At 39.8% G+C, this 25,780-nt stretch overlaps 2 protein-coding genes across 2 annotated transcripts in view; one reads left to right on the forward strand and one right to left on the reverse strand.

The window, feature by feature from the left end:
- The window catches only part of antxr1a (ANTXR cell adhesion molecule 1a), a 71,423-nt gene extending 65,443 nt beyond the window's left edge, over window positions 1-5,980 (forward strand). The window contains exon 18 of the mRNA XM_084389394.1: window positions 3,003-5,980. Coding sequence (XP_084245520.1) covers window positions 3,003-3,419 — 417 coding nt within the window. The 3' untranslated portion in view covers window positions 3,420-5,980. The remainder of the gene's footprint in view (window positions 1-3,002) is intronic.
- A 6,128-nt stretch (window positions 5,981-12,108) lies between these two features.
- gfpt1 (glutamine--fructose-6-phosphate transaminase 1) overlaps window positions 12,109-25,780 on the reverse strand; it is a 43,780-nt gene continuing 30,108 nt past the window's right edge. The window contains exons 15-19 of the mRNA XM_084389393.1: window positions 18,152-18,266; window positions 16,756-16,883; window positions 15,466-15,633; window positions 15,069-15,230; window positions 12,109-14,054 (exon numbers count right to left, since the gene is read on the reverse strand). Coding sequence (XP_084245519.1) covers window positions 14,010-14,054; window positions 15,069-15,230; window positions 15,466-15,633; window positions 16,756-16,883; window positions 18,152-18,266 — 618 coding nt within the window. The 3' untranslated portion in view covers window positions 12,109-14,009. The remainder of the gene's footprint in view (window positions 14,055-15,068; window positions 15,231-15,465; window positions 15,634-16,755; window positions 16,884-18,151; window positions 18,267-25,780) is intronic.

A 25,780-nucleotide genomic window follows, 5' to 3' on the forward strand; every position in this document is an offset into this window, starting at 1 on the left:
TGGTAAAAATAACTGGCAGGCAGCAGAAGAAAGCTTTGTTTTGTCCTCTAAGTGGGCGTTCATAGAGGTTTTATGTCACGTGAAAACTAGAGCTATACATAAATGCTTTCAGTCTTTGATGTGCTTAATTACAGTATATAGTACATACCATAAGCTCTTAACTGCATGAACAGTGTGTGTGTGTGTGTTTATGTGTGTGCGCCTTTATGGGGCCAGCGGGGGACTTCTTCATTAGTTGACAGGAAATTGGGACAGAGTGCACTAATTTTCCATAAGCGTTTCTAGTAAACCATCAACAACTAGCTTTTTCCTCTGTTTATCATTAAAACTGGTCTGGCATTTATAACTTCCCTACAGCAGACAGAAAAAGAGGAGAAAGACGCCTCTCACCACTTTGCTCTACCTCAGAGTGTGTGTGTTAGTCATGATGACGATAAAGTCCATCATTGCAGACACATGCATTTGGAGACTTGAGATGAATGTCCCTGGCTTATTCACTTCATCTGAAGTGAAATCAAATAATGTAATACATTTCTCTTCTGCCACGTTGTCCTACACGATGGCATCAAAACAAGCTTTTTACGATCGTCTTCTGAGGCTGCAAAATGACAAATTCAATGGAAGGCGTTTTGCCAGTCAATGCTATGGTTATTTTGAGATCGCTGACGTTCAACTCAAAACAAAGCCGTAGTGTTTTCAGCATGAGGGAAGCAACATGCCTGTTTATTATTTGTGCCACATTTTGTAATGAAATATCAATGACCTGATTTACTAATTCCCAGCAAAATTTGACTCAAATCGGTTTAGTTTTTTGCAACACTTTAGTTTAGGATCCAATCTCACTATTAACTAGTTGCTTATTAGCATGCATATCACTAGGATATTGGCTTTTTATTAATACTTATAAAGCACATATTAATGCCTTATTCTGCATCATCATATTCTACATCCCTTATTCCTACCAATACCTAAACTTAACAACTACCTTACTAACTATTAATAAACAGTAATTAGGAGTTTATTGAGGCAAAAGTCGAAGTTAATAGTTATTTGATAGTGAGAATTGGACCCTAAAAACTAAAGTGTGAACTTTTTACAAACCTATCAAAGGGTTTACAGCCATAATTGGTCTGAAATCCAAGTAAACAGAATTTGTTTTGGAATGTGTCTCAGTCTAAATAGTCATATTGGATCTCAAGCTTGAGATACGTCATGATCTCTTTCAAAATCTCTTTGCATTGTGCTGATGCTTACACACTGTTACTATAGCAACCCATGCAGATCACCTCATATTGACAACACTGTCTGAAGAAACAGATCCAGTTTCATTACTTTCAAAATGACGGTGAGGCAGTGAGTCCTTAAAACCAAATTGAAAAACTGCTGTGTGCAGGGTGAACAAAGCCATAGAGAATCAAAAAATAATTGCCACCACATAGCAATGCCCTGTAAAATTCCCAGAGCACCCTAGCAACTGCATATTCTAAAACCCCACAATAACATGTGAACCCCGCTTAGCAATGCCTTAGCAACTACTCAGAGCACCCTAGCAACTGCATATGCTAAAACCCCACAAGAACATGTTAACCCCGCTTAGCAATGCCCTGGCAACTACCCAGAGCACTCTAGCAACTGCATATGCTAAAACCTCACAAGAACATGTTAACCCCGCTTAGCAATGCCCTGGCAACTACCCAGAGCACCCTAGCAACTGCATATGCTAAAACCCCACAAGAACATGTTAACCCCGCTTAGCAACGCCCTGGCAACTACCCAGAGCACCCTAGCAACTGCATATGCTAAAACCCCACAAGAACATGTTAACCCCGCTTAGCAACGCCCTGGCAACTACCCAGAGCACCCTAGCAACTGCAAATGCTAAAACCTCACAAGAACATGTTAACCCCGCTTAGCAACGCCCTGGCAACTACCCAGAGCACCCTAGCAACTGCAAATGCTAAAACCTCACAAGAACATGTTAACCCCGCTTAGCAACGCCCTGGCAACTACCCAGAGCACCCTAGCAACTGCAAATGCTAAAACCCCACAAGAACATGTTAACCCCGCTTAGCAACGCCCTGGCGACTACCCAGAGCACCCTAGCAACTGCAAATGCTAAAACCTCACAAGAACATGTTAACCCCGCTTAGCAACGCCCTGGCGACTACCCAGAGCACCCTAGCAACTGCAAATGCTAAAACCCCACAAGAACATGTTAACCCCGCTTAGCAACGCCCTGGCAACTACCCAGAGCACCCTAGCAACTGCATATGCTAAAACCCCACAAGAACATGTTAACCCCGCTTAGGAACGCCCTGGCAACTACCCAGAGCACCCTAGCAACTGCATATGCTAAAACCCCACAATAGCATGTTAACCCCGCTTAGCAACGCCCTGGCAGCTACCAAGAGAACCATAGCAACTTCATATGCTAAAACCCCACAAGAACATGTTAACCCCGCTTAGCAACACCCTGGCAACTACCTTGAGATCCCTAGCAACTGCATATGCTGAAACCCCACAAGAACATGATAACCCTGCTTAGCAACGCCCTGGCAACTACCTAGAGATCCCTAGCAAACTGCATATGCAAAACCCCTCAAGAACATGTTAACACTGCATTGCAATGCCCTGGCAACCACATAGCAAGTACTAAAAACTGTTTAGAACATTTTAGTACCGAATAGCAATGCCCTGGTAAGCACTGACAACACCTTAACAACACTCAAAACATGTTATTCACTGTATAACTACGCCTTGACAACCACTCAGAACACCCAAGCAACCGCATAACAAAATATGCACCGGATATTAATACCCATGGCAACCTCCATGAACATCCTAACATCCTATCCACTACATAGCAACACCCATAACATGTAAGCTGCTTCATAGCAACACCTTGACAACAGGAAAAAACATACGACAGCACATTTTCTTCAGAAAAATGTTACGTTTAAATTCTAAAAGACTTTTTTTTCTGTCCTATCTTTCTCTCTCAGGGTCGCTGTATGAACTTCACTCGCGTCAAGTCTAATCCTCCTCCACGGTATCCATCCTACAACCACCATTCTTCACCCATCTACACCCCCACACGGACCCTCAACCCACCCCCTCCTCAGGGCCAGCTGCCCCCTCCTCCACGCAGTCCACCGGACTCCTTATCCTCCAGTTTTCCTCCGGTACCTTCCACCCCTCCTCCTCACACCATCAACCCATCTCCACCCATTACTCCTCCTCCATCCTATTCTCCACCCCCCGTCTGGTCTTCATTCCCTACCACCATTTTCTTTTCTCCGCCCAACTCTCTGCCCTCTCTTCCGCCATCACCTACTTCTTCCCTGCCCCCACCCCCTCAAGCCCCGCCTCCAGGCAGAGCTCCTCCTCCAGATCGTCCACCTCCACGGCCCTGTGTTTAATGTGAGTGGACTACTATGAGGGCCTAAAGATGAAGACTGGAAGCAAACAGGAAATATACATTTTCCATACCCTCCTCAAGATTCCGTTGATGTGTGGCCTAACACAATAAAACGTGGCGCACCTGTGGCATCAAGGGCATTTGTTCCTGCGAAAAGAACAATGAAATGGAGCACAATCCTCCATGAAACTCTAAAGGGAGCAACACAAAGAATCACACACTAGGCATTGCAAAGAAACGAAGCTCCTGTTTCTCAGCAAGAGTGATTTGTGAGTTTAACCAAGCTTTGAGAATGGATGTGGCTGGTTCCATTAATGGATTCATGGATGTTTCACAATTGCATGCACATGGGATCATCTCATAAAGGAGGTTTCCATAAATGAGGAAAGCTGAAACAAAGTAACCTTTCAGGAGCATTCTTGTTCAGAACAGTTGAGAAAATATATGCACGTTGTAAACTAGTGTCATTATATACAGGTCAACTCATTCGCTAAAAATTACGAGGATTATGCATACTTAAACACACAGGACAACTTTGCACAAAAACATCAGCCAGATTCACAATAGGTGCGTATACTATGCACACGGATTGTTTTTTAACCTTCCAATGTTAATGATTTGAAGTATTCTAAATGAAAGACTGCATGCCCCAACTGTAATTTGCATAGACACGCCAATCTCCATATAAGGGTTTTATGTACGATGTAAGCGTGCAGCGTACATGTGACTTATGCTGGTAAATTTAGAATAATTTTTAATGCCGACATATTCATGATTTTTATGTGAAAATATCCGTACACTGATTTTACGTGCAGTTATGCACATATCTAGATATTACCCATTGTGGCTGAATCATTCTTGATGTGTTTTTGTTCTAGCGATGGTAAAAAAAGTTCTTTCAAACTAAATGCAGTTGCAAAATTCAACCACTTTACAAAAAATTTTTTGGGATGAAATGCTTTACCATAGGAAGGCAAAAAACTGTTGCTCATTCAGGTAATTGACATTTATTATTTTGTGCAATAGTGTTTTTAGTGGCTTTGATTGGGTTGGGGGGTTGGGGGTTGGGGGTTTGGGGGGGGCATGTTGCTTTTTGGTCTTTGAATTTATTAACAAAGTACCAGACCATGATGAATTAAGGGGATAGTTTGCTCAAAAATGTAAATTCTGTCATAATTTCTGGGTGAACTATTACCTTTAGGATGATGTTGAAGAGACTAAGATGTTTATGGGGATGGACTTGAAACATCGAAGAAAAATCTGAAATGTATGTAAACTATAAACAACATCACCTTACTTTTTGCACATGTCACAGTTGTAATGGTGTATGGGTACATCATTTAAAAAATAGTTCAAATTATCATACTTTACACATGCTGTATGTAAATCTCTGTAGACCTGTGTAGATTTTTTATACAAGGTTTTCTTTTTTTGTGATTTTTTTAAATTTAGTTATTATTATTGTGGCTTGATTGCAATTTTAAATAATGTAGAAGCAAAACAAAATATGACACATTTTCCCAGTAAGAGTTTTACTCTGTGTTTTATCCACCATGAATAACCACAGGGGAAGATTAGCTTTTCGCATTGGAAATGATTTTTGCCAAAGAAACTATTTACTACCCAGAGCCCAATGCATTTGATATATGAGTTTGTTTTTGTTTCATAATTACATGCTGTATATATTATTATCATAATGCATTACAGTGTCATTTTTCACAATCATTTGCTTCTAAAGAGTTCTTGTCATTTTCCGTTGTACTCCGAGTCTAAGTTATTGCAGTCCCACTATGATGCCAGTGTTGTTTATATAACTCCAAAACCCTGTTATGATGATGGTTTTATGGGTAATTAACATAAAAGAAATCACATATGTCCATGTTAAATCATATATGCTTTTCAAAGAAATCATGTAAATGAATCTTTCTCCGAATGACTTGGATCATGACTACATTATTATTATTGTTTTTTTTTAAGTTCTATTGTTTTGAAATAAAATGTTGTCATAAAGGTCATATACTGGTCCTCCTGTTTGCATGCGTTTCATGGCTGGTGTGCCTGGAGTTTTCATCAAGAGAAGAATCGTTGCCTTAAAATCTTTTTGTTCAATCCTGTTCTACAGTGACCTTTAAAAATAATGGCTTGAAGTCATATTTAAGGGAGTGACATCATAAAAATGGTTTTACCACTTGGTTAAATAGAGGTAAGAGGTATGTTTAATACTATAATGTGAAGAGTTCAACTCTGTTATAGGAAAAACACATCACATTTAAAAAAAAAAAAAAAAAGTTCTTGGCATAAAGCACCAGAAGCTGACTATAAATCATGTGGTCATTGGATGATGTTTTAAAAGGACATTGGTTGCACTTTATTTTACAGTTTACTTACCCACAAAAATACTGTCATTACTACAATAAATACAGCATGTACAAGCGAAACAGGACTGTAAAATACCAGGACATTCTTGGACTGATTTTCAGCATTGTTGACAACATGCTTTGAAAGAGTCATAGGTGATCTCAAGTCTGCTCAAAGAAATAAACAAAAAATGATACAAATGCTTTCTTCCTTTTCCTGTGTTGTTTAGAATCGGACATTTCCGGCAGCTCGGCCTCCTCTCCTGAACTGGTTCCCTTTAGACCAGGTATAATTGAGTCCAGAGTCCGCTCTGTCAACATTTGCACAGAGAGCTGGCGTCTCATGAGACAGAGACTATAAACCACTCTCGCCATCATGGATGTGTCCAATTTCAAAAGCCAGTTTTATTCAGTGAAATAAGCACAAGCCCAGCAAGGTTTGGCATGACATGTTTCAAGAGCAGCCAAAGATAAGCAAATGAAATTATTCTGGAAAAATAAATTGGGATTATGCATTTTCTCCAGCAGTGCAGTGGGACCTGTGTAACATGTTTTGTTCAGATCTATTACAAAAATATAATGTGATGTTGTGTATAGATGGTGTAAATTCACGTCTTTGACCCTGATATCTGTTTAACTTTTTTTTTTTTTTTTTTTTACCATTTTCCCATGGTATCCTTTGCTATCACTCTCCCTGGAATTTAAGTATGAGTCATGGATATAATTGTCATATTTTATTGCATTCATTTTCATCCCATAATTTATTGAACAAAATTAACATGTCAAAATGACACACCTAGTTTATTGTAGGCCTGATTGCGATAGTTGCAATAGTCTTTTCGAGCGAAACGGCTTCTTGAACAAGAAATGTACAGTAGACTTGTAGAATGGACTTGATTTTAAAATGATGTGCACGGATAAATGAACAGGTAGGCCACATCTGAATTGTTGCTTCTTAATGCCATAGTAGGCAGAAAACAGTAGGCCTGTGAGAAAATAGTATCTGAATTCTTAATATTTTTGTAACAGTAAACGAAAAGTGTCTGGATCACCTACTATTTCTGACGAGATTCTGAAGTGTGCATTCAATAGACACTTTACTATCCCATGAGGCCACGGGAGTGGATTTGTGAATGGCAGTGAAGTGTGACTATTCAAGTCACATGACAATGACAACATGGTGAATGTAGTATGGCCAGATTGCATTCATACTACACACATTCATGCTATTGAGAACATCTCTTTTTAATGGTCGCGAAGTAAGTATTTCATTAAAAGAGAATCCAACTCAGGAAGTATATGACTTTGGACACAGCCCTGTAAAACAGCTGGTATTAAGATGCGTTTTGGTCGATCAGATCACTAGTAGACGAGGGAGACACATTCCTGTTCACACCTGGTGTTTTAATCCGTCTCTTTTCTCCACTTTCAACTGCTTCTGTTCTATGGGCAGGTAAATCTATGGGGTTTTTTCAGATCTTTCGATCTAATGGACAAAACAAGCTCACACAATTTACATATGAGCACACCCGGAGACGACGGGTTTTGTTTCTGCTCTGAAATAATTCATTTCTGCATCTTTTGCGTCTGTTCGAACACATTCGATCACATGAGCGTTTACACTCGGAAAGCAATGCGTTTTCGACTACCTCTGGAAGTGGTAAAAAGTGGCATTTTAGACCCATTTACACCTGTATTTAATGTCATTCACTTGTGATCCAATCGACTAAAATAAATCTTAATTCCAGGTGTAAACAGGGCCATATACATATAGGGCCCTATTTTAACGATCTAAGCACATGGTCTAAAGCGCACAGCACAAGTTCACTCAGGGCGTATCTGAATCCACTTTTGCAAGTTTAATGACGGTAAAAATGGTCGGCGCGCGGCACAAGGTCTAAAAGGGTTGTCTCTATTATCTTAATGAGTAATGGGTGTGTTTTGGGCGTAACGTGCAAAAATCCAATCAGTCTCTCGTCTCCCATTCCCTTTAAAACATTAACAATAATCCAGACCGGCTTTCAGTCAGTAGTCTGCTTAATCACACACAAAGATTGATGATTTGGCTTGTTTTGGAACTATTGGCAGAGAAAAAAATCTACAAACTAACGGGCCAAATATGGTCTGAAACCTCCTGTTTGCAGAACTGGTGTATGAAAACATTACCACAGTCGATCACACTTTGAATCTGAACATCAGCACAAGAGCAATCTTGCTTGTGATAATGTTGGTGTTACTGTATAGAAAGATGGTTGAACACAATTTCAGAAGTGTTTTGATAGGCCAAATTTTGTATTCTCACAGGAAAACTTTTCAATTATTATCTGTTTTTTTTATTATCTATTATTATTATTATAACTTAAAAGGTAGCAAGGCCACTATAATATTTACATTTATGTTTCTGGCAGACGCTGCACCCAAAAGAAAAATAGTTGTGGCTGGATAAACAGTGAATTTAAACACACAATGGAGTTAAAGTGAGCTCAGACTTGGCAGTAAACTGACATTTTACCCAAACTGACAAAGTGACCATATACAAAGTGGGTGGCATGCCAGTGATGTGTTACTGTGAGTGACAGGCCATTGTTGGTTGGGTTCTTTCTTTACTCATTTGGTGAAGTTTGGGTTTAGCATCACACTCCCTGACCCACTTTCTACTCTAGCCAATAAAGCAATCCAGTCATCAACAACAACGACGACGACAACACACGGTTTCAATCTATCCACACCGCCAAGATCCTTTGAGTCAGAGCTTAAACATTTCTCTGCTCTTAAAGAACTATATTTTCAAAGGACAAACAGGTTATATCATCAAAATGTCTTGGTTACGTATGTAACCCTCATTCCCTGAGTAGGGAGCGGAGACGTTACGTCGTGACGACGAATGGGGTTTCGCTTAGAAAGCCTCTCACCTTTGAGTATTACAAAACGAGCCAATGGCAAGGAAATGTCATGGGTCTGCCAGAATACACACATGACCCGGAGGGGGCTGCATACGGAGAATCACTGGGGTGTCCAGCCCGCAGCGTGGAATGTTTCAACCCCAGGGGTGGCAAGGTGGCTTGCCAAGGGAAAGACACAAGCTCAGAGAGGCTTACAGTGGAAATATACATGTGGGGGTTGCCCAAGGGGGGAACCAGGCACATAGAGGCACCTAGCCAACGCGAAAGCTGCCGGTGGCATAACTCTGGCGTTGACGTCAACGGCGCTGGAGGAACTCAGGGCTTCTCGGGGAAGCTCACCTGAGGAGAATATCGCACGTATCCAGTCCGAGGAGTGGAATGGAGCAAGCGAAGACACCTGAGCAGATCCTAGTACCGGCTAGTTGAAGCGAGGACACGAGAGGACACTGGCTCCACTCTGAGATTGTAAAATCTCGCAAATGTGTTGGGTGTCGCCCAGCCTGCAGCTCTGCAGATGTCTGTTAGCGAGGCGCCATGCGCTAGAGCCCAAGAGGAAGCCAGACTCCGGATGGAGTGAGCCTTCACACCAAGGGGGCATGGTTGACCTTGCTGCTGGTATGCCAAAGCAATGGCATCCACTATCCAGTGAGACAACCTTTGCTTGGAGAGAGCCTTTCCCTTCAGCTTTCCACCACAACAGACAAAGAGCTGGTCTGAGGTCCTGAAACACTGCGTTCTGTCTACGTAAGCACGGAGGGCGCGTACTGGACAGAGCAGTGCCAAGGCTGGGTCTGCCTCCTCTGAGGGCAGCGGTTGCAGGTTCACCACCTGGTCTCAAAAGGGAGTGGTGGGAACCTTGGGCACGCATCCAGGCCGGGGTCTCAGGATCACGTGAGGATGCCCGAACTCCAGGCATGCTTCGTCAACCGAAAATGCCTGCAGGTCCCCTACCCTCTTGATGGAGGCCAATAAAACAAGGAGCGCTGTCTTCTTTGACAGGAACTTAAGCTCCACTGATTGCAGAGGCTCAAAGAGAGCACTCTGCAGGGTGTTTAGAATCACTGAGATGTCCCAAGAGGGTACGTCGGGGCAGAATGTGCTTTATAGCCTCAGTCTGCTTCTGGGCGGTCGAGAACTGTTGGGCGAAGTCCTCTGCCCCGCAGCCGAAGAGGCCAGCCTGGGATATGGGAGTGTCGAGGAAGAGGGTTCGATAGGCATCTCTCATATTGGCCAGGTTGAGCCACAGGTGTCTCTCCTGGACCACGTTCGTGGACATCACCTGTCCCAGGGAGCGTGCGGTCACCTTCGTCGCTCGGAGAGTGAGGTCGGTGGCGGCATGCAGCTCATCAAAGAGTCCTGGGTCAGTTCTGCCCTCGTGCATGTTTCTGAGCATCCGTGCCTGATAGACCTGCAGGATGGCCATGGCATGCAAAGCGGCAGCTGCCTGCCCCGCAGCTCTTTAGGACTTCGTGACGAGAGTCGACAAAAACCTACAGGCTTTGGAGGGGTGCTTAGGGTCACCACGGGAGGAAGCGCTCTGAGGACGCAGTAGCATCGCAACAGAACCCTTTGGCAGCGGCCCCCGTCAAGGGGAGGAAAGGCGGAGAAGGTCGCCAAGCGATCGCCGGAAGACAATGGTGCCTTCCAGGACCTCGTGACCTCCTCATGCACTTCCGGGAAGAAAGGAATTGGTATACCCAAGGTATACCCAAAAACCAATCGTCCAGCCGTGAGCGCTCAGGACAGGGTGGAGGGTTCTACTCGAGCCCGATGGTGTGGAGTGTGGCGCATGGAATAGTTGGCGCTTTGTTCCACACCGTCACCCTCAGGTCACCCTGTCCACCAGCCAAAGTACCACCTCTTGAGGAGGGGGTAGATCGGGGTGTGGATGAAGGGACTCTACCTCTCTCTCAAAAAACAATATGCTTTCTCAATAAAACAACTCTTGGCTTCAGTTTGTATATTTTATCAGTGTAACTTATCTGCTAGTTGCAAAGCTTACTCATAAAATAAAATCCCTGTTGAATTTGTGAATTCTTGAATTTTTTGGTCTATTCTGCCATTTGCAGAGTGATTATTTTAAGACCTTGGACCTTGGACCAAGTTCTTGGATGATGTTTGTAAAATTCTCAGCAAAGTCACTAAGGACAATAATATATATATATATATATTTTTTTTTTTAATCATAAATCTACTTTAAAGATAATTTTGATAGTTGATAGTTTTAAGAATATTGCAAAACCATAACAATGTACCCAACATACTGTAGTTGACGGGTAATTATTACACTCCTTGACAATAGGTCATTGGAGATAAACTATAGAAAATTAAGAGGATATTTTCCACGTGTTCAAAATATCTGCCGCAGAAAATGACATCACATGATGCTGGTCATTTGGTTTTGGGATAAACACTTTTTTGTTTTTTTTTGTTTTTTTTCAGGGGGGTGTTTGGTTAGTAACATAGTTGACAGAATATTTGTGGAAATCGATATAATGAAACATTTTATTATTTATAATTTGGAAAAATGTAATAGTCTTGAAATGTACCCTAAATTATAGAATGGCCCATCTAAAAAAAAATATAATCATTGTATACATTTAATGTGTATTGCCTGTTTGGTAATATGACTGCAAAAATACAAACTTTATATCATGTGAAAAATTAAAACAGCTCACCTCCCTGAAAAAGAGTTGCATGCCCTGTTTTTTTACCCTATTCCTGGAAAGTATTTTTTCCCACTGTACGATTCTGTACAAGCCAAAGTTGAATGAATGCAGCCAGAGAGTTAGAAAGACTGAACGTTTTATTAACTATTTTGATCATAATTTTAAATCTTGTACACACTGCCCAAGCACATTATTCATGACATGCTTTAACCAAAAATAAAAAAGGCTGGACAACTTCTTGTACTACACAAAAATGTGTGTGGATGGCAGAACTGATATGGAACAAATAATCTACCGCACAATCCTTTCAGGTGAAAAGATAAAGCTACACATATTTAAGATGCTCTTGTAAAATCTAAAAGCAATGCAAAGAGCAATGCTAGTATTTTAGAAATACTTAAAACCCTTTCCATGAGCTGGCATAACTTATGTTTAGTTTTAGAATGTAATAAAAATATAAGCACAGAACTGTAATCGTACCTTCATAGTTATTGCCCCATATGACCCTTCTTCATCCTTTGGTTACATGACATTAATAGAAGATATTAGTTGCACTTTATTTTACAGTGCGTGGACTTGCAGTGTACTTACCCAAGAAAGTACTGGTAATATAAGGTAACTACATGGGTTAAGGTTTGGTTTAGGGGTAGGTTCAGGGTTAATACCTAGTTATTGTAATTAATAAGTACATAGTATGTATATGGGGAACAGGACTGTAAAATAAAGTGCTCCCAAGAAATTTTTGGTTAATGCTTTGAACGGAAGTTTCAGATGATATAATCTTTATTCATGTGTATGCACAACATAATAATGTACTCATGAAATTTAAAAATCACAATATTTGAATCAAAGGAAGTACATAAGCATTTTAATCCCAAATAAAGTAGTATATAAAATATAACCCTTTTACACCCAATAAAAACAAAAACATAAGTGAAAGACAGAAGACAACAAAATGGTCCCATGGAAACGATCAAAACTGACGGTGGCGTTGTATGGGGCAGGCGCTATGAAACGCATCATACTTCATGTTCTCGCTTTCTCCTCTGCGTCCTTTGGCAATACTACTGTAAACCGGAGACACACTCACAGTCTCCTCTGTAACAAGACCTCTGAATCTCCCAAAATAAAGGAATCAAAGAATAGAAGCCATGCATATATTTCAAGCACACGACTAAAGTGTTGCTCTCAGTAACTGATTATAAATATTACACTCATACAGTACCTACAGATACAGTGTTGAGTCACCAAATGCAGTGATTCACTATCAATATCTGGGTTTAAAACATCCTTACGAACAGACTTTTTTGTGAGAACCAATAGGTCTATTAGTATTTGGTACTTCAAATACTACAATATTCAAACAATTCATTCTCTTCATCAAGGCCATTAGATTCCCTCGTGCGAAATCAAACCTAACATGACCAAAATCACATAGAAACTTCATTAAAATGTCGCAATATACTGTAAATAAGATCATACATTCACGTCATATTGTGTTGTAGTCATTTTACCTTCCTTTCCAGCAGGGATTTCATTAATTTCTTTGCAACAAGAATGAAGAAACCACTAAAGATAATAAACAGATGTATTTTAGGGTAACAGCAAGTCTCCATTTGCTATCATTAGATCATTCATTAAGCATCACAAATTTTTTTACAGCATTTATTAATCTAGGTTCATTTTAAGATATAAATATACTATTCATTGTTAATTCATATTTGTTCATAATACATTAATGTGAATTTATACATCTTTAAATTGTAAACAATTGTATTAGTATACATAGAAACATGAACCAAGATTAATAAATGCTAATAAAAGTACTGAACCTTATTGTAAAGTATTAGCCTACTATTTTACAAACCATCAAAGTTATGTTTTAAATCATTGGATTGAGAAGACGTGATCTCTAGACTGAACTCTAGTGGACATTTAATATCCAATTCAGATAAAAGCACAAATGTATCAAAGCTCCTAAATGCCGCTTTATGCTCTGAGCAAAGGAGGTTACCTATGGAAATCCCTGTGGATATGAAATCAGTAACAAGTGCATCCCCTTAAATAGCAGCAAACCGGATAAACTTAATAGTGTGCAAACTACCAATAAGCACTGATTCACAGTTGTTGTTTTCAGTGCCACATATCACTAGAAACATGGGTTTTTTCCTTAGAGAAAAGCCTCTCGTGTAACTAAACGCAAACTGGAACGCCATCTTTGCTACACAAATGCATGTGTATTTGATGAGAAGCATCTAGATGTTTTTCTGGGACAAACAAAAATGATGAATACAGCAATAAACAGCCGTAAGAGAAACGTGTTATTAGCCACACAGTGTGTGACATCAACTGTCGCCACCCCATACCACGCCACCACTAAAAGACAAAAATAAATCACATTTCAGTAAACAGCAATGATATGAAGCCAGAATCATGCTCTGAGACGAGATGCAGGTATAGGAGGTACGCTTCAGGTTCTTTATGATCGTTCAATGAAAGCTGGCATGTATAAAACTCATTGTCTTCATGTTTTGATGTTCTGTACTTGCGCATATATGTGTGTGTGTGTGTGTGTGTGTGTGTGTGTGTGTGTGTGTGTGTGTGTGTGTGTGTGTGTGTGTGTGTGTGTGTGTGTGTGTTTGGGGCATTGATCAGGAAGTGTTTACTCAACAGTCACAGACTTGGCCAGGTTTCTTGGGCAATCAACCTGTGTGGGACAAAAAGAAAGAAAAGAAGAAACATTATTACATTTTAAAACATTTTTAAGATGTAATTTATTCCTGTGATGCAAAGCTGAATTTTCAGCATCATTACTCCAGTATTCAATGCCACATGATCCTTCAGAAATCATACTAATATGATGATTTGCCGCTCAAGAAACATTTCTTCTAATTATCAATGTTGATAATTTGTGTGCTGCAAACAGTTGTGCTGCTTAATATTTTTGTGGAAATCATGAATGTTTTTTTCAGGATTCTTTGATAAAACATTAAAAATAACATTTTAGCATTTATTTGAAATAGATTTTTTGGTCACACTTTAGTTTAGGTCCAATTCTCATTATTAACTACGACTTTTGCCTCAATAAACTCTTAATTACTCCTTATTAATAGTGAAGGTAGTTGTTAAGTTTAGGTATTGTGTGTAAGGGATGTAGAATATGGTCATGCAGAATAAGACATTAATATGTGCTTAAGTAAGTACTAATAAACAGCCAATATCCTTGTACGGTAATATGCATGCTAATAAGCAACTAGTTAATAGTGAGAATTGGACCCTAAACTAAACTGTTACTGGTTTTTTTTTTTTTTTACTTAAAAGCCTTTACGGTCACTATTAAAAATGGCCTCCACAATCACCAGATCTCAATCCAATAGAGCAACTTTGGGATGTGGTGGAACGGGAAATGCGCATCATGGATGTGCAGCCGACAAATCTGCAGCAACTGTGTGATGCTGTCATGTCAATATGGATCAAAATCTCTGAGGAATGTTTCCAGCCCATTGTTGAATCTATACCACCAGGAATTAAGGCAGTTCTGAAGGCAAAGGGGGTCCGACCCGGTACTGGCAAGGTGTACGGTGAATTCAGGGTGATTAGGACACTTTTTGTATTTGAGATGACTTGGAAAAAGTGTCCCAATCAGCCTGACTTCACCTTACATAATAAAGTGGCCGGTGAGTGTATATCAGTGAGAGGAAAGCGAGCGCTTGAGACTCACGTCGAATCCACGCAGCACAGCGAGGTGGAAGGAGAGCAGCTGTAGAGGAATGACACAGAGGATTCCCTGCAGGCAGTCCAAACAGTGAGGCACTTTAATGGTGCGACTGGAGTTGTTGATGGTCTCATAGTCCTCCTTATCGCAGATTACGATTGGACGGCCCTACAACAGCAACAACCATTTCATATTAAACAGCAAAAACTGCAGAGATAACTAGGGCTGTACAAAAATAGCAAGCTTTTTAATGATATTCAATCTATTCCTTCTTAAGCCACGGGCATAGTAGTGCTTTTGTGTACTGAAACTTGGTTTACAACGTATTTAATCATTCTTTTATATCTTGCAAGCAGTTGCAGAACATGCAAATCTAGTAGTGATAAATCTGAATGGCTCTTACCTGTCTCGCCACCACCTGCTGCAGTGCGTTTTGGCATTTGTTGTACGTATGGTCTCTCATGATGATCATTATGACAGGCATGAGTTTGTCCACTAGAGCCAGCGGCCCATGCTTCAGCTCTCCTGCTAAAATCCCCTCTGAATGCATGTACGTGATCTCCTTGATTTTCTAAATGAAACACAAACAAGAGCAATATCATGCTACCTGAGAAGACTGACTAGACAGGAACAATTAAACCAAATTAAAACAAAGAAAAAACCCAAAACACAACTGTACATTATCCTAATTAGGGAAAAAATAGCTGCATCACATCTTAAGTTCAAATGCACATTTTTGTGGTCAGGAGCTGGCTAATGCCTCAATGACAGTTTCCCCATCCTCACTTCCAGAGTAAGTGGGGTTTTTTCTTAACCAACACAGTCAAATTGCTTCCTGTGTTTATCTGCGGTTAAAATAAATGAGGCCAAACTTCTGGTAAAGTCCATCAGTTAGGACTCTTATTTTCTTCCTTGTTCTTCCTTTCCTGGTAAGACTTAAATGTACAGGTCTAATTATTCTTGAATGCGTAAATTACTCTCCAGACAGAACTTAAGCTAATCACCTTCATGTCTTTCCAAACCTGTACTTATACTTTATTCTGAAGAACATAAAAGATATTTTGAAGAATGTTGGTAACCAATTTTGGTGAACATGTAGGAATGAAAAAAAAAACAAAAAAAAACCAGACACATTTCTCATAATATTTTCATTTATGTTCAGCAGAAGAAAGAAGATGACGATGTAAATGATGACAAAATTTAAATTTTTGGGTGACCTATCGCTTTTGTCCCCTTTTTCCCACTTGCACACTGACACACACACACACACACACACACACACACACACACACACACACACACACACACACACACACACACACACACACACACACACACACACACACACACACACACACACACACACACACACACACACACACACACACACACACACACACACACACACACACACACACACACACACACACACACACACACACACACACACACACACACACACACACACACACACACACACACACAGCTGATCGCATGTGAACTGAACAAGCACAAATTAAATGTGAGCGCTATGGAGGAGGAAAATTAAAAGCTTTGTGTGAAGAACAGACCCAAATTAAAGTAATTATTCACTATCATATGGCTTCAGGAGACTTGAAACAGAAGTAAGAGGGGAGTGAGTGATAGATGAGTGAAGGAGGAGGAGGAGGAAGAGGAGGGATTGTGGTCTAACCAAAGCTCCCTCCAGACAGGTGGCGTAGTGGTAGCCTCGGCCCATGATGAGAACACTCTTCTGTTGATACAGCTCAGTTGCCAACTTCTGAATCTCATCGTCCAGACTCAACACCTCCTTGATCAGATCTACAAAAAGAGACACAGTGTAGCTTGTAAATTGTGCAAGAATTTGTGCTTTTGCACATTCACACATGAAATATTTAGTAAAGGTGGGAATCACAGGGTACCTCACAATACCGATAATATCACGATACAGCAATTCTGTGATAAGCAATATATTTCTAGACAATAATGATACATCACTATAGCTGTCTATGAAAGCAACATGCCCGTGAAAAGGTTAAGTGCAGGTTTCCCCTCTTTATTCAAGTACAAATTATTAGAAAACAGTGAAAACGTTTTTCAGTCTGTAAATTAGATTGAAAATTTTAAGTAAATGAAACATTTTCAATGAAATCAGGGTGATGGTGTTGCAAGTGGCGTGTTCATGGTAATACCGGTGCACTTTACTTTTACCAGGCAGTTCTTGTATGCCGCGTACTCTGTCAATTTTGTTTGTCCCATCAATGGTATAAAAGCCATTAAGTATAAAGGTATAAAAGTGGGTCCAGACTTTGGACTTAAAAGTGGCTGGGGCATCTATTTTAATTAATCATTAAAGTAAATGTTATGTTTTGTTTTTTCCTTTAACTGTTTGTGGCTTAAAACTGGATGCTAGCTATAAACGTGCACAGTTTAACTAACTTGCAAGAATCTTTCCAAACTGCTGCTCTACCAAGACAATAGTTGAACTTAAAAGGAAACGACAGATATAATACCTGCTGCAGCACCCCTTGTGGCAAGACTGAGAATACAATACATACATACATGTGTACACATTTCAGAATATAACTGTCATGTACTTGCATACAAATGTTTTGGGCTGTAAATACAGCGACCAAAACATGCAAGCATTAATGACAGAATCAGCAGTTTTTAGCATGAATAGTAAGCTGGAGCTCAGTGGGATCTGCCAACACATTCCCGACCTCATTGGCTTGGAAGCAGAACGAAAAATCCACAGAGGGAGAACGAAAGAACTGGAGAAAGGAGAGGGAGGGGCGCCCCAGCAGACACTTGTGGTCCAATAAAGACTTCCAACAATGACTGAGAGAGCTGGCCGAGGCCATCTGCTCCTCCCTGCACACCAATCCGTGAACACACACACACACTTAAACACACACAGCTCTATGACATCAGCAACTCGCCAACATAAATGTACACAAAGAGCACATGTGTACAAAAAAAGAGGTTTAGAATTCATATATTGTGAATTATGACTGGGACCACATTAGAAGCCATTCTTGCAGAATTCCAGACAATACTAAAACACACACAGCTGTATTTGAGTTTACCTGGCAGCACTTTGAGGCCTTGTATGATTTCTCGTCTGCGCGGCTGCACTGAGATTCTGTCATCACACATCAACAGGGCGAACATGATGAGAGCCACAAACTGACTTGTGTACGCCTGCAATAGACAAAACAAACAGAACAAAACAGACTTCATATGAGCTCAACATGCAATTGGTTTGTATTGTCACACATGGTTGTCATTGTGTATTGACCCACAGTGGCCTGCAGAGCCGGACACAGATCAGACATGAAATTATTTGTTATATTTATCGAATAATCCACAATACCGCGCACCAAACAAGCAAACTATGAATTAGAGTTTCTGTGTAACTCTCAAATTGCAACTAACAACCATATGCAGCAGCAGCCAAAAGACACATCAGCAACATGAGACTTTCACTCTCACTTCATTCTCTTTGAAACAGAAAAAAAAAAAAAAACTTTTCATAGATTCTATATATAACCATTTGAGAAATGTATACACGTTTATACATTTCCCAGCTCATGATTTTTCTTTTATATCGGTTTGCCTATATATTGATTCGAACACTTTTGAATGAATGTTTTAGTATTGCATAATGTAGTTAAAATAATACACAGTTTTTTGTCATTTTTTGCAGATCTGTGTGAAAGGGGACCGTTGTCGTCTGTACGTGAAACTGTTCAAAAACTTACTCTACATCGTTGTCATGTAAATGTACCCTCACACATTTTGAATAGTGGCTTGAGTGTCCCAAGATGCAGATTTGATTCCACGTGACGCGAGTCTCTCATAATTCCACATTCTACACCTGGTCAAATGATAAAGTGAGAGAAACTGGGTTGCCAAAGACACTAAGAGGTGTTATAAAAAATAAAATAAAGAAATAATTGGTTGAATGGTTTGCCAAATAAGACCAGGAAAAAGAGAAAGGACCGGTGAATAACATTCTATCAGCTTCTTGTTTGTCTCCTTGTCCCCATCTCTTACACGCGCCTGTGATCCCAAAGCCTCTGTGGTTATAAATCACTTTAACGGCATTCCTCAATGCATACGTTGTCACATTACATGTCTAACTGTAATCCAGCGCCATGCCATCATCTTTCAGAGCATATTAAAGCCACTCTCAGTCAAATATGAAGCACATTTATAAAGCATTCAGGACGTCTGACAACATGCTCTGGCTCACTTAAGGTTCTGTGAGTTCACGCAAGATATTTCCAGTGACGGCGGAGGAGCCATGGACAATAAACCCACCCTGACAAATCACTAACACATGAGAGCTGATCTATGGACATTACTGTGTCTCTTATTATTTGCAGATGCTTTTCATCTGTGAAGGTTCACTACCTGCACTAAATCTGAAGTTAAGTAGCTTGGTCAAAGGTGTGATGGTAATTAGGGTTGACAGATTGATCTTGGTAAGTTGCTAGAACTCATTAAACCAACAACCTTTTTGTCTTTAACCAATTTACCAGCACCCCAATCCATAGTAATTCAAACCCTCTACAAGTTCTGTTGAAACTAAACAAACCCAAACCTGTAAAAGAAAAGTTACACATCAAAGAAAGACAAACTCAAAACCAGTCATTTTTGTTTGGTCCCAGTGGATTCAGGTCAAGTAACAGAGCTCTACTTTGCACTTAGGTCTACTACCTTGCATGCATCTATGCAACACTGAGTCACCAAAGCGTAGCGCAACCCATTTGGGACCAAATCATAGTGTAAAAGTTTGTTTCCTCCAGTTGTCTCCAATGCAAACAAACATTCTGGCTTTTACAATGCTATGTGCAGAGCTAAATGCGCTCGCCGTATGTGCATGCATATGATGTTATATAGGGGTGTAACGATTAATTTTAACAACGATTCGATTCGTATCGCGATTCTTGGTTGTCGATACGATTCAAGGACGATATTGGTTCATGCAGAACGATACGATCCGAAACGATTCAGTGACCTGAAATCGATTCAGTGGCTTTTTAGCCAAAAATTCTTGTAAAGGGAATCAGGTATCAATTAATTATGGATATAAACAAACAAGTAAACAACAATTAATGTCAAATGCATTCACATTTTATTTGAATAAAGTAGGACTGAACGATTATGACAAAAATGATAATTGTCGATTATTCCCTTGAAATTGTAATTGCGATTATTAATTACGATTATCACAACATTGAATGATGTTTTGAATAGTTTGGCCATGGGACCCACATTTCCCTATGGTCATCAAGCCGCGACCCACCTTTTTAGGAATTATATAGGCCTATTATAATACATTTGTTTACACAAAAATTGTTGACACACAAGTTCTGTCCCCCTTTACTTAACATACAAATTTTTTTTTAAGAATATGACAAATACTGATAAACAGTAGGCACTTCGAGGTTAAGATATTAAATAGCAGTCCCAAACTAGTTTTTGTTAATACAATCTTGGTATGAGCCACCACAGTCATATAAAAATATACAAAATAACCAGTAAGTGGCATTTTGTTATGGAAACAAACAACAGTTAGGCTACCATGGTGATACACAATACTTAGAAGAACTGGTAAAGAAACATGGAAACTGCTCCTGATAAATAGCAACACACATGACGTACCAATAACGTAATTTATTGGTATTTTACTTTTATTTCTTAACTTACTAATTTACGACGTTGCATTCTCGTATGTCTTTTGCACTTTAGTGAAGTGATACAGCGCGCTCCGGCGCATTTGCGCGTGCAATTGAAGAGTGCGCGCTACTGCAGTATAGCGGCTGAGAGGACAGGAAAGTCCGTTTTTCTGAGGTGAGAGACTTTGCGCTGCTTGTTGTCTTTGCGCTGCTGCTGGCGCGTCACGCATGGCGACGACGTCACAGATAGGCAGACTGAATCGAGTAATGTTTAACGCCTTTATCATTAAAAGTGCTAAGAAAAAACATCCATATAAAGTCTGACGTGCTTAAATCCAATGCGTTATTTCCTAGTATCGATACAATCGATTCATTACCTTTTAAAACGATGTTAGATCGATATATGTCATCCGGAAGACCAACTTGCCGAGCACAGATCAATGTAGTTGGATCGTAGGAATATAAATCGATACATCGATGTAGTTGATGAATCGTTACACCCCTAATGTTATATGATGGAGCTGACAACTCGTGAAGAGCTTATTAAATGTGTAAAGTAGTCAAAACAGCAGCCGCAATCCCTCAGTCACAGACACAAACGAAGATCTGTCCTTTTTATGGTCGCATCTTGTGACATGTCCTGTTTTTAGTTCGTTTACATGTCATTGGTCCGTGTTGTGTTCGTATTTCAGTCGAACCAGAGTTCGTTTGAAAGCAGACCAAGACCCATCTGTTCAGCGGTCTCGGTCCACTTGTTTGGTGCACACCAGGGTTCAGATGTCAGTTCACACTTATTCAAATTAACCGCACAGACCAATCGCTCCAGAGTTTGTTTTAATCGAATCAAACCTGCCAAATGTGAACACACCCTAAAAGAGGGGTTGACACTAACAGTGATTTGCCGTGACAAAGCGAACAGACACCAAAAAGGACAACCGTTTGGCAATGAAAAAATTTTTGTTCAACTTTACGCACATGAGCAGCAATGTTCAGCAGGACTACCAATGGGAGTGCAGGAAGTAATCCGCCGATTTCTGAGACAGTTGGATACCATTGCAAAGTTCAAGTTCTACTTATTTCAGTAGTAGCTGAATATGAAGAGGCAGAAAAGGAAAAGGATTCAGCGAGGGACAAGCGGAGCATCAATAAACTTGGGCTTTGAAAACGGTGACATTCCAAAGAAAAGAAAAACTTTTAGGGGAACACTCATGTTAAGTATGGAATCTTGAACGAAATCAAAGCTTGCCACAGCAGGAATATTCTGGAAGAAAAGTAGCCTTGTGGAAGAGGGAGGACTGCAATCACAGCAAAATCAGGCAAACCAAGTAATAAGTCACATCTACATCAAATACAGTGGCTCACAAGATGGGCCAGGCATGAGCTTACAGGCTGCAAGCTGTGCTGCAAAATGGTGGCTATTGGTGCAAGTGGAAAAAAAACATTTGGAGGGTATCTGTTGCCTGGAAAAAAGGTGACTGGAACGCGCAAACACGTTTGACCGGCAGCTCAACATTACATATAGGATGTTTTGAAAATGAGGTCAAAAGAGTCAGGAAAAGAGAACTGCCGTGTACTAGACACTCCCATTTTTAAGTCAGCAGAGAGTTGTCTTCTCCCCCAAACTTAAACTTCCCAATTATTACAGCTGAAATCTGGAAACCCAGGAGCGCAACACTCCAAAGTAGTTGTGGGTGTGTGTTTAGAGGTTCCCCTGAGTGACTGCTCTGGTGCTGTGTAGACATGGGTGGATAGAGCAACTGCATGCATCTGTGGAGCAATCCAACTATTCTCAAAGGTCCTGACATTTTTAAAATGTGGTTTAGACAAAAAATTAAGACAAGCAAGAGGCCAGATAACTTTCGACTTGAGAGAGCATGATTGTGCATGTTTGCTGGGTGTTCTGTAAAAACACCCACTAAAGTCCTGTGCTGACACTTAATGCCCCTGATCAGGAAAAACATGAATCTGGAACCAAATGGTAGGAGGATAAAAGAACGGAAGGATGGATTTCTACTTTCATTGATGGATAGATGCGAAAGTCAGAGTGTCATTCTCTTTGTGATGGGAGTTCCAGTTGGGAAACAGCTTCCCGAATGATCATGGTGTTCTGTAATCCCTCCGAAGGGAATTCATTTGAGACTCTTGAGAAATTATTACAATGACAATGCACCACAGGAAAGAGACCACCATTTTATAGAGCAACAAAAGCCACTTTTCCACCATCCGGCCAAACCGTTCTCATTGATTAAACCGTTCCATTCTGTGCCGATCCGGTCCAGCCGGTACGGATATGGTTTCATTTTCCAAAGTGGGGCTGATATCAGAGCTCTTTGGAATGTAAAACAAATGTGTCAGTCATTGCCCTGGTACAGCAAGGATTTACAGATGATATGAGATGAGAATGATCAGATTTTGTTTTTTGATTTTTTTATAAAATTGCGTTAACTTCACTCAAATAGCGCACTTGGCCAGCTACAGAGAAATTGGTAGCCAGGCAACAGACAAGTGACCAATCCTGAGTGGTAACGTCACGGTTTGTAATCGTGCGGTGCCGAACTGAGCTTAATTGGAAATATAACTAGAACCGTTCCTTACCGATCTTAGAACCATTCGTCCCGATGGTGAAAAAGTGCCTAAGTGTCAAATTACATTACATTAAATACAGTAACAAAACACAACAGAATCTTAATTTATCACCACACAACCAGGGCCGGTGGAACTGATTTCCGGTCATTTTACTTCTTGTCACCTTAGACTGGCATCATGAACCTTTTACCAGGACAGACAACCCCAGGAACCTCACTCAAGGAGACAGAGGTGATGGTTCATCATGGATCACTTCTTGGAAGTAGCAAAAACCCAATTACCAGGTTTTCACCTTAATCACAACATGATTGTATGTTTATCATTAACATAACCAGTAATCTTGGATCTGCAAAAGTGGGCATCAATGCCAGAATGGAACTAAATAAGATTTTGCAGCTGACTGTGCAAACACCATCTTCGGAGTAATATGAAAAGGGCCCATTTTGATTTCATACTGACTTTAATATAACCTAAAGAACAATCGGTTAAATGATCATGCATATATTCACTGCTATTTGACTATAAATCCAATATAAAACCTATAAATAAATGTTTATGGTAAGAAGGGGTCCTTTTACAACTATGTAACACCTGGTCATTAACAACCTTTGGGAGTTTCTTAAATCACAACCTCATTATAATTGTTTTTGAAAACAGAAACAATTAAACCAGAGATAAATCCAATATAATGCCTATAAATAAATTTTTATGGGGGGGGGGTGGGCACATCGAGGGAGTCTGTAACATAACATTTTAAACTCATTGAAAATAGCATGCACAGAAAGTAGAACTAAATACCAGTGCAGGATTTTGCCAGATGTCCTGGCTCCTCACCCTCATTATTTTACTCTGATACTTATATGAGCAATTATATCACCTAATTCAGCCTGCAGGCATCCATGTTTCTATCCTAATGAAGCTCTATCATAAATCGGTTGGAGCTCTCGTCTTTCTTGCATGACACATGTTACTAACAGTAAAACATTACAATCATCTTCCTTTTAAGAAGGGTGAAGGAAAGTAGGGGTAGAGAAAGGCTGAAGCAGCAAGAGTATGAATAGTGCAGTCTAATATGCATTCATATTTCTTCTCTCCATATTAATATATCTTATCCAGCCAAATCCAGCTGCTCCCCAGACTCAAGATTCCAAAAACAGCTTTTTCTTTTCACATATTTGTTGTGACTTCATTTGACTTGTATGCGGTGGCCAAAACAATAGAACAGTGCTGAAGACAAATTCTCTAGATCTATTGAGCTGTAGTGCTCATACTGGAGACAAAGGGTTGACATCTTTTTTCAAAAGTTGTTTGTGTGTTTTTTGCTCTTATTTTTTTTCTTTCCTTTTATGTACAGCAGTTTGGCCAACCAGTGTTGTTGTTCTCTTGGGTATAAATAAAAGTTTAAATTACACTGATAATAGTGAGAGTTTTAGAAAGTGATCTACACAATAATAAATTCCCTTATCAGTCCAACAAATAGAAGCCTGTATACATAAATATACATAATTTAAATTTGCAGCAAACTACTGAATGCAACTTTAATAAAAAAAAAAAAAGTGAACAAGAAAGACTAAATTATCAACGCTTAGAAATGTATGTTCATTTATTCACTTTGTAGAATAATGGATAACCAAGCTCCCATGTCTACTCTAGTACTACTGCAATATAGGGCTGTGCATTGACACAAATTTCACAATTCGATTCGATTAACTTGGATATCAGGATATATATCAGGTACAGAAATCAAATAATACTATAAACTATACAGGGTATATATATATATAGTACATTACGAAAATAATTAAGGTTAAAATTAACGTTTTTTTTCTACATTTTTATTTCTACTCCAATTGAGGTTTGTGTTTAATAAAAACATTTATATGGTGGCTGTCATAAAAACTTGACGGATTTATTCAAACATACATTGAATATTGAGGAACCGTAAAAAATATGTGAAATGGTGCATATATTCAACAAAATGCTCCGCTGTAGTGTTATTTTTTCCAGCTGACTAACGAGTTTATGGTCATTGAATGGCTTTTCTGAGGTAAATGTAACGTGACTGTTTCCACGGTTAAAACACTGATTTCGGTAAGTTGTACTGTATCTTTCAACATACCTTCTGATCATTCATGCTTATTCCGTGCTGTAACTAGTGAAGCGGAAGAGATGATCAGTTCAAGTGATCCGTGACGTCACATTAAAGAGCGCAAATGCTGAATTTATTGTTTGAATAAAATGGACAGAATATAAAATCTGAGACTTTGTTTCATATTAACAGTGAATGAATGAGGCATTATATAGCGCTTTCATATGTACTACTGTACACCCAAAGTGCTTTACAATCATATCAGGGAATCTCTCCTCAACCACCCCCAGTGTGCAGCATCCACTTGGATGATGCGACGGCAGCCACAATGCAACAGCGCCAGTGCGCTCATCACA

Source organism: Rutilus rutilus (genome assembly GCF_951802725.1).
Source record: "Rutilus rutilus genome assembly, chromosome: 19".
In the NCBI taxonomy this organism is placed as follows: Eukaryota; Metazoa; Chordata; class Actinopteri; order Cypriniformes; family Leuciscidae; genus Rutilus; species Rutilus rutilus.